The following is an 18,889-nucleotide window of genomic DNA, read 5'->3' on the forward strand; positions in this document are numbered from 1 at the left end:
TTTACCAGTGCAAATGGCAAGGGCATGTGTGTGTATACATATATAATATACATATACATACATATATGCATTACACACACATATACATGGAGATTATGTTCAAAGCAGAGGCAAAGGGGAAATGAACACTTATTTTCTTATGCCATTGACATAAATTAAATTGAAACAATCAAACTAAAAAGAAATTTGGGGGGCTGGAGAGATGGCTCAGAGGTTAAGAGCATTGCCTGCTCTTCTAAAGGTCCTGAGTTCAATTCCCAGCAACCACATGGTGGCTCACAACCATCTGTATGGCATCTGGTGCCCTCTTCTGGCCTGCAGGCATACACACAGACAGAATATTGTATACATAACAATAGCAATCACATACCAGTAACAACAATGGCCTCAACAGCAATTTTCTATGTGATAGACATTAGAACATTACTATAAACACTTTCTATATATTCTAACCAAACAAAATATTAAGTATCATTCCAATTTTACAGAAAAGGAAAAAAGGGATAAAGCACAGTAATATTATTTCATTTGCCTACTAAGAAGGCAGAGCAAAGAAAAGGACACACCATTAACTCAAGCACTATCTACCTGCAGAGTATGCTTTTGGTACTAGTGCCAATCAAGAATATTTGAAGATAGGAGATAATGTTCCATTGTATTATTAAGTAAGAAAAATTAAGTTACTAAAAATAAGTGAGATGAAGAAAAGAATGGAGAAAGGAGGAAGGGAGAAATAGAAAAAGATAAGAAAATATATATTACAGACATTTTAGTGTAACTCTGCTAATTTTCTATATGTGTAATCTGTATTTCCAAGCTTGTTCAATGTATTAGGTTGACCCATATAGCAGTGATTGATACAATTAACCAAACACACATCCCACGGTTACCCATGGTTACAGCAGACTCCTGTAGTGTTCAGTACATGCCAAGTTCAGTGTAAGCACTTTGCTGGCATCAACTCACTTGATCCTTATGACAGATGTCGGGAGGAGACTGGCAGACCTACTTGGCTTCCAGCTGTCAATCTTATAGGACTGACAATGTCTCGTCTTTACCTGAACTCTTCGCAGATGAGCCACGCGCTCCTCTATGGAGGTCTGCAGGGCCAAAGGAACTTTCAGAATTTCCTGGTAATTGTCCATCAGAAATGTCACCAATCGAGCAGCTAGCAACTCATCTAAGTCTACTTCGTCCTTAGAACACAAGATGCACCGAGAAAATGTCTGAACCATCTAAAACGAAAAGCAGGAGAGGGTGAAATCAGCAGAAATGTGTGGCCTTGTTGCCACCTCTAAACTGAGTGCCAGTCAGTCTGCAAAAGAGAAATGTGAAGAGTTGGGGAGAAGGGACAAGGGGCAAGGTGCACATTCCAGCAGGCACCCAGTCACACATGCCAACTCAAATAGCAATCTCCGCTTAAGAGACTTAGCAGGGAGAAGCTTGTCTAAGGAATTGTTGAAACTCTATTTTATACAAGGTTTTGTATGATTATATATTTGTATGTATCCATACATATACCTATGCACATATATTCTGAAAATTACATGAATTTATCACTTTACAGTTCAAAGTACTCATAGCCGTTTCACCAAGCAATACCCCGGTTCCACTTTGTGTTCCCCAAATGTCATCTTTTCCTGGCTAACTTAGTTTCTCTGCAATTTGAGATACACACTTAAGAATTATCTTTGTGTATCAAGTGATAAGACTCCTTTTATGGTAACCAGAAATACAAATATATAACTAATATGAACAATACAGCTTCCATGGAATTCATATTATCTCTTCCTTCCACTCTATGCTCTGAAGTAACCTCTTTCCCTTTCCCTCTAATTTTACTGCAACCATCTCACATCAAAACCTACAAACATAAAGCCACGTGCTGCTGTTTATTAAGTAGTATTAAGACTAGCTTTCATCAACACTATCACGTTATCTTCATATTTGCATATATAAGAAGGCAGAAATTTCTGCTTTGAAACAATAAATTTCAATAGATTTAAGAATGCTTTGAAATCATGTTTAAAATTTTATACTTATATATATAAGTATATATATATATATATATATATATATAGAGAGAGAGAGAGAGAGAGAGAGAGAGAGAGAGAGAGCTGTTAAAGGAAAGAGGTACAAGTTTTCTTTTCTTTGACTTTTCAAAAAGGTTCCTTTTACCCAAGAAAGGATCAAGAGTCACCCTAGTGGGCAGTGCATGTTCACCTGATGCACTGGGCAATCCCCAGGAAGTGAGTGGCGGCTTCAAGAGCACGAGAAGGACACACATGGTATTAAAGTAACATCCTCCCTACAAGACTCTTCTTGAGGAAAACTGAGAGAAGGCAGCGGCAGGAAGAAGTATGGAGAGGAGATGCCAGCTAAAGCGTATGAAGTTCCAATTAGGAGGAAGTTCTAGGAATCTATCCATGGCACCCCAGCCATAGCTACAATAACAATACATGGAATGTGTCAACACTGCTGGAAAAGTGGTAAACAAATAAATGAATAAATAAATAAAGTGATGGACATATTAACTAGTTTTAATTAAATATTTCTACAGTGAGTCTATATATCAGAAGAGCACATGAATCCATAAATGCATGAAATTGCCAATTAAAAAAAAATCTCCCTCTCCTCCCATATTGTCTAGCACAGCTAGGTACTCTGCGCCTGCCTGCTTGAATCCACTACTTCAGCTGCTTCTACCATTGCCGGTGCTGTCTCTCTCGCTTGTTACAATAACAAGGACTCCTCAGTGTTCCCTGTGCTGGAACAAGAGAATGGGTTTCCTATGCTGCCCGCCCACTTTCGTTGTCTTCGTGTTGACGGCAGGTAACAATTTATACAATGTAAGCAAGGACACAGCAGCTGTTTCTGGAGGGAGTGCCTGTTCCCTACTCCCCTCTCTTCACTTTACACCATGTTCTTCAAGGTCCTTAGGCTGAAAGCAAAGAAAGTCTGGGTGGACAGAGGGCTGCGCTCTCAAGCAAGCCTCCCTCCCGCTCTCAACTGACTGCTCAGAACAGGGACTCAGCCTTTCAGACTGAAAACAGGGGTCACAGTAGATGGTAACAGTCCACCTACCAGCGTGCGGGTGCCAAAGCCATCACACAGTGGCGGCATCTCTTTGTTTAAGCAGATCCTTGCCATCATCCTCATCAGCAGCTGCAGCTTTCTCCTGTTTTCAGGAGGCAGAAGGAGACAACAAATCTGAAAAGCTTCGATTGCCATCTTCTCTTTCTGCAGCAAACCTGATTCAAAGAAGAAGTTTCGCCTTTTAGTACCCAACCCACTTGACTGGGACTCTTTCCTCACATTCTTAGTTAAAATTATACAAAATGTTCTCACATATTCAGCTACACCTGGTAAGGTGCACAATACGCATGCACTGTGACTCACAAGTCAGCACAGAAAACGAAAACCGTGAAGCCATCCAGCAGGCACGAGAGGGAGACAAACATGGCCATTTTCCCTCCCAGCTACAACCACATAGACAGACGGAACAAGTTCATAGCTCTCTTTCCCACTAAACTAGAAGCAGTCCCTACTAGCACCAAAGCCCAACTCTAAAACCTACAGTGATTGAGAATATAATACATAAAATGTCATATTAACAGAAGGACAATCATGGTCATCTTGACAGTTTCAGAAAAGGCATTTAATAAACTCAACATCCTTCCAAGATAAAAATCCTGAACAAATTAAGTGTAGAAGGACCATAACGAGGGGCTGGGAAGATGGTTCAGAGGTTGGGAGCACTGGCTGCTCTTTCAGAGGACCAGGGTTCAATTTCCAAGACCCGCATGGCAGTTCACAACTGTTTGTAGTTCCCTTTCCAGGGGATCTGACACGCTCATGCAAGATACATAAGCAGGAGAAAACACCAATGCACACAAAATAAAAATAAATAAATTTAAATTTTTTAAAATTCATCTTCAAAAAGAAAACAACCAACAAAAATACAAAGGACCATAACTAAATACAATAAAAAAAACATTTACAGTAATAAATAGCTGGGACCAGAGAAGTAGTTCAGCAGATAAAAATGCTGACCAGACAAACCTGATGGCCTGAATGTGACCCCTAGAATCACTGTAATAAGCCCAATGCTGTTGCACTTTTGTAAGCACGCCTACGGCAAGGTGGAAGGCAGAGAGGAGACTGCCCGGAAGATCACAGGCTGGTTAGCTGGGAGGAGAAAGCATGGACAGGCAGACAGGCTGCTCAGAAATGAGGGAGAGGGGAACAGCCAATGCCCAAAAGATGGTACACGTGTCCCAACATACGTGCACATTCTCTTACACAAACACAGAGGAAGGGAGGGAGAGGTAAAAAGGTACTTTTGTTTGAGAGAGAAATAGAGACAGAGAAACTGAGAGAAACATGATTTCCATCATACTGATGGGGGAAAGCTGAACGCTTTCTCTAAGACCTGGACTGAGAAAAGCATGCGCACGCTCTCCGCTCGCTATCCCACACAGCTGTGTTTGACTGCACACAGCTGCAGACATCACACCACCTGACTTCCAAATATGACACAGGGGTGGAGGGTGGTTGGGAGCACAGACGGCTCTTCTAGAGGACACCTGCACAAATCCCAGCACTCACGTCAGGCCGCTCACAGCTCCAGCCTCAGGAGATCCAATTCCCACCAGCTACACAGAGACACACACAAAGCTAAACAGTATAAACAAAAGGAACAGAATAAACCCACGCTCTTACAACCGAGTTTCAAGGGAGGTGCTAAGGACACACATAGGGCAGCCATCCCAACCGTGTTGAAGACTACCCCCATACAGACGAGTAAAACTAGATCCCTAGTCCTTACAGTCTCACCAAATACAACCCAAAATGGATAAAAACTTCAGTGTAAGATATTATGAAAGTTCTAGAAGACAGGCTGACCTCAAACCCACAGCATTCCTCCCGCTTCAGCTTCCCAGTTCTTAAATGAGATTGTGTTACATAACATAAGCCAGGAATAAAAAGTCAAGTGCCTCATGAGCTCAATTACATATGGAATCTAAAGAGTTGATCACACAGAACTGGGAGGAAATGAGGTGACGGGGTAGCACTGACCAGTGTGCGCCGAGAGGCAGACACGACGAGAAGGCTCTGGGACACTACTGCATAGTCAAGTGGCAACAGATAACAACACCAGAAAGCTGTACGAAAATAGTTTTTGATGTTTTATGAAGAAGAGGAGGAGGAGGAGGAGGGGGCGGGGGAGGGGGAGGGGGAGGGGGAGAGGAAGAAGAGGAGCAGCTCTAGGTCAGCAGGACGGCTCAGCAGGTGAAGGAAGGCACTGCCACCAAGTCCAATGACCTGAGTTTGAACTGTGGGACCTACAGAGTAGAAAGTGAAAACTGACTCTCACAAGTTGTCTTCTGACTTCTGCAACTGTATCATGACATGTACATACATACACATGCATACCCACACACATTCAGAAATGTAGATTAAAAATTTTAAATACCAAGATGTGGCATGATCAACTAAACTCATTTTAGGTTTCCTCACACTTATGCACCAGTACCTCACTACAGCTTTAACCCATGTGTTCCGAACAACAAATGAGATATATTTTCTTATTGTGTGTCCTTAGGGAATCATCTCTCCTTTACAAAATATCTTTTTAAAAGTTTGTGCCCTTTTTATTGTATTAATTGTCTTATGCTTAAGAGTTCTGAATATATTCCAATGTGCTCATTACTTTATCCGTTGCTGTAGCAAAATAATTGGAAAGGGGCAACTTAAGGAAGAACTTCTGGCCTCCAGTTCAAGGGTATTGTCCCCGAGGGGGAGCGGCGACAGCGGCAGGGATTTGGGTGGTCGGTCATGCTGTGTGCTCAGTAGGGAAACAGAGAGTTATGAACACCAGCTCTCGGTCCCCTTTTTCCTTCATATTCAGTCGGGCTAGAATGACATTGTGCACAGTTAAGAGGGGTCTTCCCAGCTCAATTAGCCTAACCCACACTCTCAGAGAGAGCGGGCTGTTTCCATGGTGACTCCATTCTAGTTTACTATTTTATGTGTATGGGTGCTTTGCCTGTGTGTATGTCTGTGTACCACATGTGTGCCTGGTGCCAACGGGAGCCAAAAGGACATCGGATCAGTGGCATGTGGGTACCTGGAATCAAACCCAGGACCTCTGGAAGAGCAGTCAGTGCTCTTAACCACTGAGCCATCTCTACAGCCCCTCCAACAGGGATTCTAAAGCCCACCAATTTCACACTCAAAATTAACTACAGCACCTAGCTTCAAGCATTTTCTAAGATACATAATAAGCACATGCTATTCCAGGCTCTTTTCCTTGTATTTTAATGGTGTATTCCTTTTTTAATTTATTTTTATTTCCCAGAATATATTTCTTGTGTCTTACTTTTTATTGTTTCTGTTTACCTTTCAATAACTATAAATTCAATCTAAAGAAATACTTCTTTGCCTTGGAAAACAAAAATGAAACGGCAAGGCTTTCATGATGCCATTTGCTAATCTGACATTGTCTTGGAGCAAGATGGCAGCTGAACAGCCAGAGTCTGAATGAAACAGGTATAATTCCGGTAGTTCTAAGAGGAAATGTTGACAAATGATAACTACCGGCTGCATCTGTGAGGGAGGAAACACCATTAGAAAATTCTAAAGTGACTCATGGGCCAAAGGGGGAATGGGGTTAATTAAAGGTCTCAGTGGCGTTTGACGAAAACACAGACTTTGGAAGTTGCTGGAAACAGACAAAGCTGGAGCATCTCAGCATCAACACTCACAACTGTAACAGCACCCACAGGCCACACACACTGCTAAGGGCTTTTCCTTCCATCAGGATCCGTTGGCAGAAGGCTTACTTAGTCCTTTTCTAACACAGGAACCGCATGCCAAAGTAAAGGGAAGAGGTGGGAGGAGCCCTTGGCGGGGTCCTGCAGAGAGGACGGCCCTCTCCGTGGCTCCTGGTTTCTCTTCTTTCTTTTTTTCTTTTTTTCCTGTTTTCTTCATGCTTAGAGACAGAGAACATCTGAACCACAGATGAGCTTTTTGAGCGGAACATTTTCAGGCCTGCTGGGACCCTTGGATGGCCCAGTCTACATTTTTCTATACCTCAACTTGTTTCTCTCTGTAACTTCCGACTGAGAGCCAAGGGCCTTTACTGGTGTGAACCTCAACATCAGGCATGACCTGTCCAGCCTCCTGGGAGAGGAGCTGTTACAGTGAGAACTGCCCGTGAGCTGGCCTGTCCTGGCTACGCTGAACATTAGAACTGCCTGTGACCTGGCCTGGCCTGCCTCATGCTGGACATTAGAACTGCCCATGAGCTGGCCTGTCCTGGCTATGCGGGACATGTCTCCATTTTGGGTACTGGATGAGGCAGGTACTAGTATCAGCCCCACATCTTCCTCTGCCATTATTGTTGCTGGCACTGCTGTTCATGGGTAGTTGTTCCGAGGAGCTGGTCATGCCAGCCAGCAGGGGCCATAGGCCAGTTTCCTCAGAGTGGTTGCTGTTCTAGTGCAGAGACATTAGAGGCTCAACAAAATCATACTACATTGCTGGAGGATGAACAGTGATCTGGGGCCACACCAAGATGATCTATCATTCTCAGACAAAAAAAAAAAAAACGCAAGTCTAGTCTCCCTGAAACCTTGTCTACATTTCCTGGTGGAATAATCGAAACACAAGACACTCCTAATTTGAATGAAGTCAATTTTACTGAATTTTTATTGTTTAAGCTTTCTGTATGTATATCTTTGCCTACCCAAGACTGCAAGAATCCTCTCCTACATTTTCTTCTGGTGGATTTTAGATTGATTTGTTTTGTTTGAGTCTATGATCCACTTTAATTTAAGTTTGAACAAGTATGAAAAAAATACAGAGGCTCATCTTTTCCAGTTGTTCTAACATCATTTACTGAAAATATTATCTTTTCTCTTGCTTTCTTTTGAAAAACCTCTTGGCTATTGCTATATGAAACTCTATGAAATGAAATATAAAAGCAATGAAATATGAAAACTCTAGGAAGCCTAAAAGTCCCAGAAAGGCCAATAGAGTCATGTCTGTTGAAAGGGAGGGAGGGGTCAAAGTTTCATTTTTATTGAAAACATATAAAGAAAAAAGATTATATTGAACCAAGAGGATTTAAAATACAAACCAATTGGCAAGAATTTTTTGCTTAAAGAAAGACACAGCAAGAGAATCTAATTCTTTGGAGATTTTTAAGGAAAGGCAAGCAGGTTACCACAGCGAATTATTCAAAAGTAGATACAGGCTCCCCATGCTCAAGATGATGTCCTTTCTTACATGAATCTCAAATACAGCATTTAATGATCCCTTCGGCTCTTGGGATCAGGAAGTTTTTTACTCATTCATATACTGGATAAAAATGAACCATATTTCATATTACATTTTAAAATAATTTTATCTTTATCTTGCTGAAATGGTATGGGAAGAATCTTGGACTTTCCTCTTGAAAGTACTATCAATCAACTTATACATTGGGTTACATCCAAGGAAAATCTAGACACTTCCCTAAATTGCTACCTTTAGGGAATACCTAACTCCACTGTATTTCGACAATCATTGGAGATATTTGAGGGTGAATATATATCTCTATCTTGACCAGTCTGCATCTTCAGAAGCTCAGGTAACAAGATGTGAGCCCAGAAATCAGATGACATCACCACCAAGAACAAGAGTCCTCTGTCTGGGCAAGCACACTAACCACTCTCCCTCTGAGAAAAGAGGAAATAAGTAACAAGGACCCTGAGGTTGCCTGGAGAATATAAGGGCAGGTAAAGACCACATCCTATTCGACAAGTCACCTGACAACAAACAGTGAAAACACCCAGTCATTTGGTTATTCTACACTATGAGCCTACACAACTCTGGCGCGCACGTGCATGCGAGTGGCGTGCACACACACAGAGATCTCAGACTACCGAGACAGACGATCCAGCGCACAATGACTAGTGAATGACAGTGCGTTTTCAAGCCGGGAGGAAATGACAAAAACAAAGCTGCCATCTCAGCCTTCCGGCTCAGTGGCAGGGAAACCGGGCACCACTGCTGAGATGCAATAATTAAGAAACAGGAACTGAGTGGACTCAGTCAAAGCCTGAGAAGCAATGCAGCAGCAAGCTGGAATCCACGTTCCCAAACACTTGCTCCTTCTACCGGAAGGACATCAACTTGTACCAGCAAAACCTCGAATTCCAGACTCACAGATCCTGCCATTTTTTTTAAAAAAAAAAAAGCTGTAAAAATTAATTTGTCTATGAATCTCTTGCATCTTAAAATATGCAAGTTAATCAAGCTTCTTTTTTAAAAAAATCAGATACATAGTTCAAACTAGAGATGCTTACAGGATATTTAAAGAAGCAAGCTTAGCACAAACCAACAATAGGATCACTCAGTTTCTCATTTCTTATCCACTTTCATTCCCCTCAATATGCAAATTACCAAATGCTACACAAGTCAATGGGCTCTGTGTAGTGGACTATGGAGCACGGGTAAAGGATGGAAAACAAAGAACCGTCGACAGCTGGCTTGGTTAGACTGCTGGACCAAACTGAGTATTTTGTAATTATTGATAAAGAATAAGTCTTGCATCTTCAAACATGTCAAATCAGGGTTTTCTTCCTCCTGATCCCCAATCCCATACTTTATAAATGTCCGATTCCTGAGACAGGATCTTGCTATGTAGCCCAGGTTGGCCTCAAATGTTACTCTCCCCTTCGGCTAGGATTATAGGCATGGGCCACCACACCTGCGTCTTTTCTTTGAAAAATATTAAAATGGACTTGAGACGCCCAGTTTCATTCATCAATTGTGACTAACAGCTCTCAGGGTCACAGCTCTGGTCACAAGGTCTACCATGTTCAATCAAACAGAGGCATGAACCTCAAAAAAAGAATATAAGCTAAAGTGACAATCACGCCCATTGAAAACTGCCGGACAATTTTCAGCTTCTACACAAAGTAGACTGATTACTTCCTTTAAAAGACAACATCCTGCTTCAGTCTGGGCAACGTGTGATTTCAATCAAGGCAGCATCCTATTTCAATCAAAGTCAAGAGTTTAAGAGATGAATCAACTCTACGAAATTCAACCTACATCTCTAGATACTTCCTTTATCCACAGACTGTATTAGGTACTCTTTGTTAATTATAATCTTCCAGTCTGGGTTTTCTTTCTGCACTATAGGAAGATACTTAATTTTTTTTTAAACAGTGATTTCCAATGCCGCTGTCTCGTGCATGTTCACTTTGGAAGGTCTGATAATAGAGCAGGTTAATACATTTTACCAGACACATTCAATAGTTGTGATGGTTTGACTGAAAATGTCTCCCCAAAGGGAGTGGCACTACTAGGAAGTATGGCCTTGCTGGCACAGGTGTGGTCTTGTTGGCAGAAGTGTGCCACTGAGGAAGTGGGATTTGAGGTCTCACATATGCTCAAGATACTGTGCAGTGTTTCAGTTCACTTCTCCAGCACCACGTCTGCCTGCACACCGCGTATTCCCAGTCACCATGATAACAGACTAAACCCCTGAAACCATAAGCTACAATCAATTAAATGTTTTCCTTTTTAATAGTTGCCATGGTCATTGTGTCTCTTCACAGCAATAGAAACCCTAAGACAATAGTCTATTCTGGCTTACAGCTAAAGGCAAAAATTCCTAATATTCATCATTCTCTACCTCAAGTCCTTTATATTTTATGGGTTAACTAATTCTGATATGAATTTTGAATGGAGCCAGCTTTGACTCCTAGCTCAGCTCAAAATGAATAATTGTGAAGAACAAATGATATTAAAAAAAGATTCGTTGGAATTTATGTTTTAAAAAATGTTCCAAGTCATTCTGTTTCCAAATCAAATAATTTTACTACATAATATTTTAAAAAATGGGAAATGAGAAGGAACTATAAGAACTGATTTTTCAATCTAGCCTTTAGAATTCTAGTCTAAGCAATGCTAATGGCAGTAAGGATAGTGAGGATCTAGTCATTTAGTCCATAAGCACCCGCAACAGCAGCAAGCGTTCAGCATTAGCCAAGAGATGCACACATTCATAAGACCCCGATCAAACCCAGCTGAAAACAAAATACCAAGAAGACTCCATAACAGTGATGGGTTGGTGGCACATACCTGTAATCTAGTACTCAGATAGGGGAAGAGGAGAGTTAGGAGTTCAAGGCCAGCCTCAGCTGCATAGTGAGTTCAAGGGCAGCTCGGTCTAAATAAGACTCTATCTAAAAATCAAATCAAAACCAAGACACCCATAAAAGATCAACTGGCCTGAATAAAATACCCAAAAGACTTGCTGGTACTAGAATCCCATAATAAACTAAAGAGGTCCTCCATTTATCCCTAGTGTTGATATTAATACAAAAATAATCATGCCTAAAACAAGGTGGATGAATGGGTAAAGCACTCGCTGGGGAACCTGCACAAATCTGGAAAGAGAAAGCCAGTTGCACAAAGCAGTCATCTGATCTCAACAGGAGCACCATGGCATATGCCTGCACATATACCGGACATGTGCGCACCCACACACATGCACACACACACACACACAGTTACTATTACACAAACGATTTATAGCAACTTTGTTACTTTCAGAGAACCTAAAGAGGCGTGAATCTAGAGTACACTGCTGAGTTCAGGTAACTCATTCACATATGGCTGACATTTTCTTCAGATGCTATGGAAGGAATGCAGAGAAAAATAAAGGAAGTAAAACTGGAAGGGGAAAGATTGTTAATGCCCAGGATGCTAAGGAACAAGAGTATGTTAATTCCTCTCACATCTACGTAACTGACGATATTCACACAGCATTCATTTGACAAGGAAAAGATACTTACAGCCCACGGGTAAATCTGATTTCCAAAAGGAAAGGAACAATAGCAATAATGGACTTTTCTCCCTTTCTACCGTGTCTCCTTGACGGTGTAAATTCTAAGGTAAGTCTATATAGATGAAGAATAAAAACAAGCTGTACATCAATAATGTTACTTATTTATTCTGCATATTTCAAGTATCAAATAGTCCTATAAAGATGTGGTTTTTTCTAAACCTTCAAAATGACAATATACCTCCTACACTGACTGCTCATGAAGTCATACCTAGAGTAATCAATTTAGTATTGAAGAATAAATGTCAAATTTACATTCTTCTCTACCAACAATGTTATGCTCTTCCTTTAGAAATAAAACCTGCTGGGTTTTGCTTTGGGTTTTACAATACAGGTTAACTATTTCTTTTACTCCTTCTGGAGCAGGAATTAAGCAGTCTATCAGTTCTTACCTTGACAATGCCTGTATGGCTAGCTTTTACTGTACAGGAAGGCACTATACAGGCCGCTGAGGACAAAAGTCACCAACACTTTTACCCAGCTGTGGGCCCTATGCTGGAGCACCATTGGCAGGATCGCTATGGAGGTAACCACCCACTTACTGATTGGATTTGAAGCCCTGCTCCATGGGAAGGAATTAACACTTGGTATTTAAAATTAAAAAAAATAAAAAAACAAAACAAAAAAAAAAACCACCTGATTTAATAAATAAATGAATAAAAAGCCCATGACACACGTGGAAAAGCTACCACTGTCTTGGTAAATGCCAGACCCATCCTCTGCCCTCTGATATTCTGCTTATGACCACAGGGCAGTGCTGCTCCCAGCTTAGATCAGAAAAGCATCTCTCTCAGTGGATGATGGTCACTGCAAAGCCTTGCAACTGCTCAAAGTGCTGAGAAAAGTGAGCACTGAATGTTCTGCCACAAACAGGACAGCATACCAACCCCTCCAAGGCCCAGGGAGCATCATCACAGAAGAGAGACTAGGAGCCAGAGGAAGGGGGCGGTGCAGTCGTCCAGGTATGACATGGCTGTTGCACTCGGGAAGCTCACAATGGCTATGATTCCTGCCTAAGACTGGGCACAACACACTGCATCACAGATAAAGGTTCATGCAGGCAGACAAAGATCATTGTGGGGAGGTCAGGACTCCCCACTCTACCCTGAGAAACTGCCGGGAGTTAATCATGGCTGGAGGAGAGGGAAACATTTTTTCTGTGGTGGAACCACTGAAAGGTGCAATGATCCTATAAATAGCTCTTACCAGTGCTTCGATGAGCAAACCTAATGTGTCACACAGAGAGAGAAAGAGAGAAACAGAGAGAGATGAAAGCAGAAGGTGCTGTTTGTGAAGAGAAAAGGAATTAGTAGGAATGAGAATAAGGAAGGATTATGCATTATATACATGTATGAAAATGTCTTCATGAGACCCGTTATTATATATAATTAATATATGCTAATAAAAGGAAAATACTGATGTATGAAATTCGCAAAGTTACAAATAATTCATATAAATATTGAAAGTAAAACAAAAATAAATAGAACAGGATATCAAAACTCAATTTAAAATGGGATTTTTTTAAAAAAATAAAGGATAATGTTCTGAGCTCTTATTAATGGAACTCTGGAGACAGTGACAACAGACGACTCAGTATCAACATGCAGATGCAGTGCTAGATATAAATATAGATATAGACACACACATACTCACCTAGGACACTGACGAAAGCATCAAACAGGTGGAACGTAAGCAGTGGCTCCTTCAGGTGACCATAGTAATCTGCGATTGTCTTGAAGACATCTTTCTCAAACCCCAAGTACATAGGCTGCTTCCAATCAGAACAGTTGGGCCCTTTAAAAGAAGAAAGAGAACAATTAATGAGGCAGTTACTTGTAAGTACCATAGTCTGACAATCTGTGTGTGTGCACAGATAGATATTCGAGAGATACAGACAAGTTTTCATATGGAAATGACATGCCTTTTGCTCAAATACGATTAATATTTAATTGAATGTTATAAAAATAAAGAGCACTTAATATATCTCTATTTTAAAAGAAAAACTTTTTTTTCAAGTCAAGGCAACTTTATTCATGTAAATAATTTCATTTCAAATAGTCAAAATTTTCCTAATCTTAATAAAGTTAAAAAAATAACAATTTGTTAATATGCAACAGATGAGCTATCTAGAAATTTTTACAACTTCTTGAGTTTATTAACTATCCTGTAATATCCTACAATCATACAGTTGAAAGAATCAGTTTCTCCTAACAAACTTTCAGACAAATGAAACTTTTATGCTTTTTGAAAAGATAATGAGAAATATTTTACATTCTATCTTGTCAACTTATTCTAAACTATAAACAATCACTGCCCAATTATTAGAAGAAAACTGATCACACTGTACAGCTGGAGCAGCCTTGGAAGCTCTGAGCCAGCCTGGGCCTGGCCACGCCCTGTGCCACCCGAGGGCAGAGGAAAGCCCCTCTAGAACCCAGTTCCCAGGAGGAATAAGAGATGATCCGCACAATCTGACAGCAAACACCCTCAGTGCACTGCAAGATGAGCACAGGATCATACTGCCAAGCTGACAAGCAAACTGGAGGTGCTGAGGCCTTAAGGAAACAGCGTGTCCCAAGAGGACCATAGAGGAAAAGGAGTGCAATTATGTGACCAGCTCCAGGCCAGCAGAGGACAAAGCTGTTAAACCCAGATAGACTGATATGCCCAAGAGGATGAACAAAGCAACAAAGACGAATTCAAGGAAATTCTTCCCACAGAATTGAGGGAGCTAAGAGATTCAAGCTGTAACACAGGAAGCCGCTCTGGACCATGACATTCAATCCCCCAGGACATCATGAAATGGCTCTTTATGGTGTCCCTAAAATCTCCTTTACTGGGAACTGGAGATGGCTCAGAGGTTAAGAGCGTTCCCAGCACCCACATCAGATGGCTTTACAACCATGTATAACTGAAGCTCCATGGGATCCAATGCCCCCTTCTGACCTCTATGGGTGCCTCCACCCACATGCACACCCCCACACACACATAGGTAAAAATAAAATCTCTACCCGAAAACAAACTTATTGTACCCTTCTTAAAAATTAATTTTATTAGTTAAAATAATGTTGTAAGCATAAACCTAGCAGCAACTGTATAAACCATGTTTGTTTACATCTTCCTCACATAGGAAGCATAATCAAATGATGGTCTGATATATCTCAACAAGAAGACCCATTGCCAGAATTAGTACTTAGCAGCGTGAGCGAGTAATAAACAGTGATATGTCTAGGGAATGTGGCATCATCTTTGTTAAAAATATGGGGGGAAATCCCTTAAAGGAAGCACAGATCTTTTCTTTCTTAATCACCTTAAGTTCTAAGGACATATTTTTCCCTTAGTCTAGCTTTTTATAAATGTTATTCCTGACAGATTCTGGAATGAAATGTTTTGTCTATTTTATTTCCATTTTTGATTGGCTCTTCTAATGTCTACACACAAAAAGGCAAAAGAAATCAGTAAATCCAGTTCTGCATTAACACCAATCTTCATCCTCTGAGCGTCCATGAAAGGGTCTGGCCCACAACTGAGCACGCAGGTCCAAGCGTGCATGGTTTACACTGACTGAAGAAATCTTCAAAAGAGAAGGAAGAATAGCAGACTTCTAGAAAAAGAAGGCACGTAGCCCTTAAGACACCAGATAGTCACCTATACCCTTTCAGAGGACTCAAAAGGAGACTGCACTTACTAAAGGTAAGGACAAAGAGCAGGTCGTAACCGACAGACTCAGAGTAAATTTTCATACACAGGAGAATTCAGGAAAGCTTAGAAATTTTATAAGACTGTCCAACAGGCTGGCCTTGTCCTTTGGCTACCTTTTATATTTGATACATAACCAACCCTCTGTGATATGCTAACCATTTGTAAAGGTTGCTCTCAACACATGTGAGCCCATTCCTTCTCCCAACACTCTGGTCTCTAGACCGTAGCAATTATGAAGTCATAGGACATCTTTCCTCTACTAGATGGCCAGTCACGCCCACCTTACTGCAGGCATCTGTGGCTTTGTGTGTCAACTAGGGAACTGAGTACACACTTCCCAGCATTCCTGTCTTCAGCGAAAGTCACATACAACAAATGCACCTCATGGCATTTCAGCACACATTATAGCTTCATTCCCACTGGTAACTTCCAAATCTTTGGTTCTCCAGGAGCTCAGAAGACGTGTTGGAGCTTCGCAACTGTACATTTATCTCGTCACTGCCACCTCCGGCCAAAGTTGTAATTTTTATTTAATTTACTTTGACCAGTTGAGCAGAAGGGATAAAATGCACTTCCGGGTCAGCAAGATGGCACAGTGGATAAAGACATTCATGGCCATGTCTGACCACCTAGGATTGGTCCCAGAACCCATAAGGTGAAGAAGACATTAACTCCTCCGTGCATCCTCTGGCTTCCACACACTTGCTATGGCAATAGTATGTATACACACACACACACACACACACACAACACAACACACAATTTTAAAATCTTCAGTAAAGTACTTCCCCAGGCTAAAGCCACATTACTCTACATTTCAGTGTATCCAAATTATTAACAAACATCAGTGAAAATTTTAAGAGTTAAACCTGGAAAACTCTGAGTTGTATGCTAACTGGTATTGCCATGTGTGTTCAGAATAAGAGGGAACAACTGCCCACACAGGGCCAGTAAGACAACCATATGAGACTCAATGGTTAGTTTTATTCTATAATCAACAAAAGTGACTCAGCTTAATCAATAATTCAGTCTACTAATTCAATAACTTACACACCTGTGTTTGCATATGGTGATCCTACACAAAAATAAGAAAGTAACCTTTTCCTGAAAGAGCCATGATACTCTAGAGCTTCTCTAAAACCAAATATCGCCATTATTATTAAGCTAAAATAACAAGGATTCTCATTAAAATCACATGCTTGGGGCAGAATAGACTGTTCCTCAGGTGAAAGTGCTGGCCGTTCAAACCTGATGATCTGAGCGAAGACCCTCAGAGCCTAGAGAATAAGAAGTGATCCCCAATCACCTTCTGACCACCACACAGGCACCACAGCACACGCACGGCATCCGCATGCACATGACATCCGCGTGCACACAGCATCCGCATGTGCATGAACATCTGTGTGCACACGACATCCGCGTGCACACATACATATCACACACACAGTAATAATAATAAAGCGTTTCTTCCTTTAAATATTAGGATCCACTCTTTAGATTACGCTTCCTGAAAATACCAAGAACATGGTAGTGTTCATTAAGCTTTTATTATACCGTTCCTTCACGGTGCTGATCACAGCCAATGAGGAGCATGCCATGTATCCACTAAAGAGATTTTCTATGCCTACGAGCATTCCCTCGGGCCCACCCTGCGCCAGGCCTCCAGATCTTACGTGCAGGTCTCCGACACAGTCTTTGTTGTCTCTCTGAATGCAGGCTCCTCTCCTTCTAAGTCATCCTGCAAATCAGCCAGGCCGGTTCTCTAAAACACTCTGTTTTTCTTATAACACTGGCCTCCGAAGCCCCGTAGAGGACAGAAGCTGCCCAGCACATGAGATGTGAACGCGGTAGATACTTAACAACCCCTTTAGGAATGAAAGCCTACAGACCACCACAGGCGGCCGCTGCTCTATGGCGTATGCTGCCACTCATTTCTTTCACCTCTACGATGTGCTCCTAGGAGTGGCACGGACTTGACGTATGATTCATCCATGAGACCAAGGAAGAACTAGATACCTTTAAAACTGCAATATAAAGCACTGTGACTAAGTCATGAATCTAACCGGAAAACCACAATGGTCGCCAAACGATTCCCTGCCAGCCTCACAGGTGTCAAATCAATGTCCAGCCCACTGAGCAGGAATGTTTTCTAATTCAAGGCACTAATTTCTGTTAATTTTATAAAACTGGCAGAGAATTAGTACTTACAATTTGCCAAACACTTCATAGCTGACAGGACCCAATAAGGAAGCTCTTCTGTAGGGATAAAAAGGAAAATACAAAAGATATTTTATTCGTCTCTTTATAACTCAATCAATCTCTCTCTCACACACACACACACACTCACACTCACACACACACACAGACACACACACACGGTATTAGAATGTATCATTCGCCCAGGCAATATGAGACATTTCACCAATTTGTGACAGAACAATTACAAGATAGAAATTTTTCTTTACTTTAGAAGCAATGTCATAACATGTACTTAAATCGGGAATAACACTTTCTCAAAGGACAGGATACACTTTTAAAAACAGTAGTAAAAAGAAAGAATTGGATGATTTGTCCAGAGAAAAACATGGCATGCATGAGGCCCTGGGTTCAATCCTTAGCACCAAAATGAGGGGCTGGGAAAAACATGGCATGCACGAGGCCCTGGGTTCAATCAAATGAGGGGCTTGGGGTGGGGGGTGGGGGAGATGGGACCGACAGTATATTTTGTAGGTCCAATATAGTTATCATTTTACCTGTTACCATTTTCAAAATGTTTCAGGTCAAGAACATTCCACTGACATACTGATCACAGGCTGCGAGTATAGCTCAGCCTCACAACAGTAGCGACATTACTAAGATAAGCCCAGCCCAGAGGCTGGAGAGACTGCCCAGTTAGAGCATGTGGTGCTCTTCATGGGACCAGAATTCAGTTCCCAGCACCCACATCACATGGGTCACAATCACATGCAACTGTAGCTCCGGGGAATAGCTCCCTCTTCTGGTCTCCTTGGATATTGCACTTATTCGTACAAACCTACACAGAAACACACATGCACACAAATAAAAATAAAACCTTTAAAAAAAAGATCCCAGCAAAATAACTTGATAGAGCCTCTTCCCTCTGGGCCTGCAGTGGAGAGGAACTTGTATGATTCTATAGTGTGGGAAGCAGCCTGTTGTATTGCTTCACCTAACAAACCTGAGAATTGGAAACCTTTCCTTCTTCTGGAAAAATTTAGAAAAAAAAAAAAATACTGACTGGTTGTCTAATTGCCAACTCAA

General features: G+C 41.3%; 1 protein-coding gene across 1 annotated transcript in view; it reads right to left on the minus strand.

The window, feature by feature from the left end:
• Positions 1 to 18,889, minus strand: part of Depdc1b (DEP domain containing 1B) — a 64,836-nt gene that overhangs the window by 3,467 nt on the left and 42,480 nt on the right. Inside the window, exons 6-9 of the mRNA XM_057789814.1 lie at positions 17,816 to 17,863; positions 13,559 to 13,699; positions 3,085 to 3,251; positions 1,059 to 1,235 (exon numbers count right to left, since the gene is read on the minus strand). Of these exons, the coding sequence (XP_057645797.1) occupies positions 1,059 to 1,235; positions 3,085 to 3,251; positions 13,559 to 13,699; positions 17,816 to 17,863 (533 nt within the window). The remainder of the gene's footprint in view (positions 1 to 1,058; positions 1,236 to 3,084; positions 3,252 to 13,558; positions 13,700 to 17,815; positions 17,864 to 18,889) is intronic.

This window comes from Chionomys nivalis, chromosome 15, assembly GCF_950005125.1.
Source record: "Chionomys nivalis chromosome 15, mChiNiv1.1, whole genome shotgun sequence".
NCBI classification, from domain to species: domain Eukaryota; kingdom Metazoa; phylum Chordata; class Mammalia; order Rodentia; family Cricetidae; genus Chionomys; species Chionomys nivalis.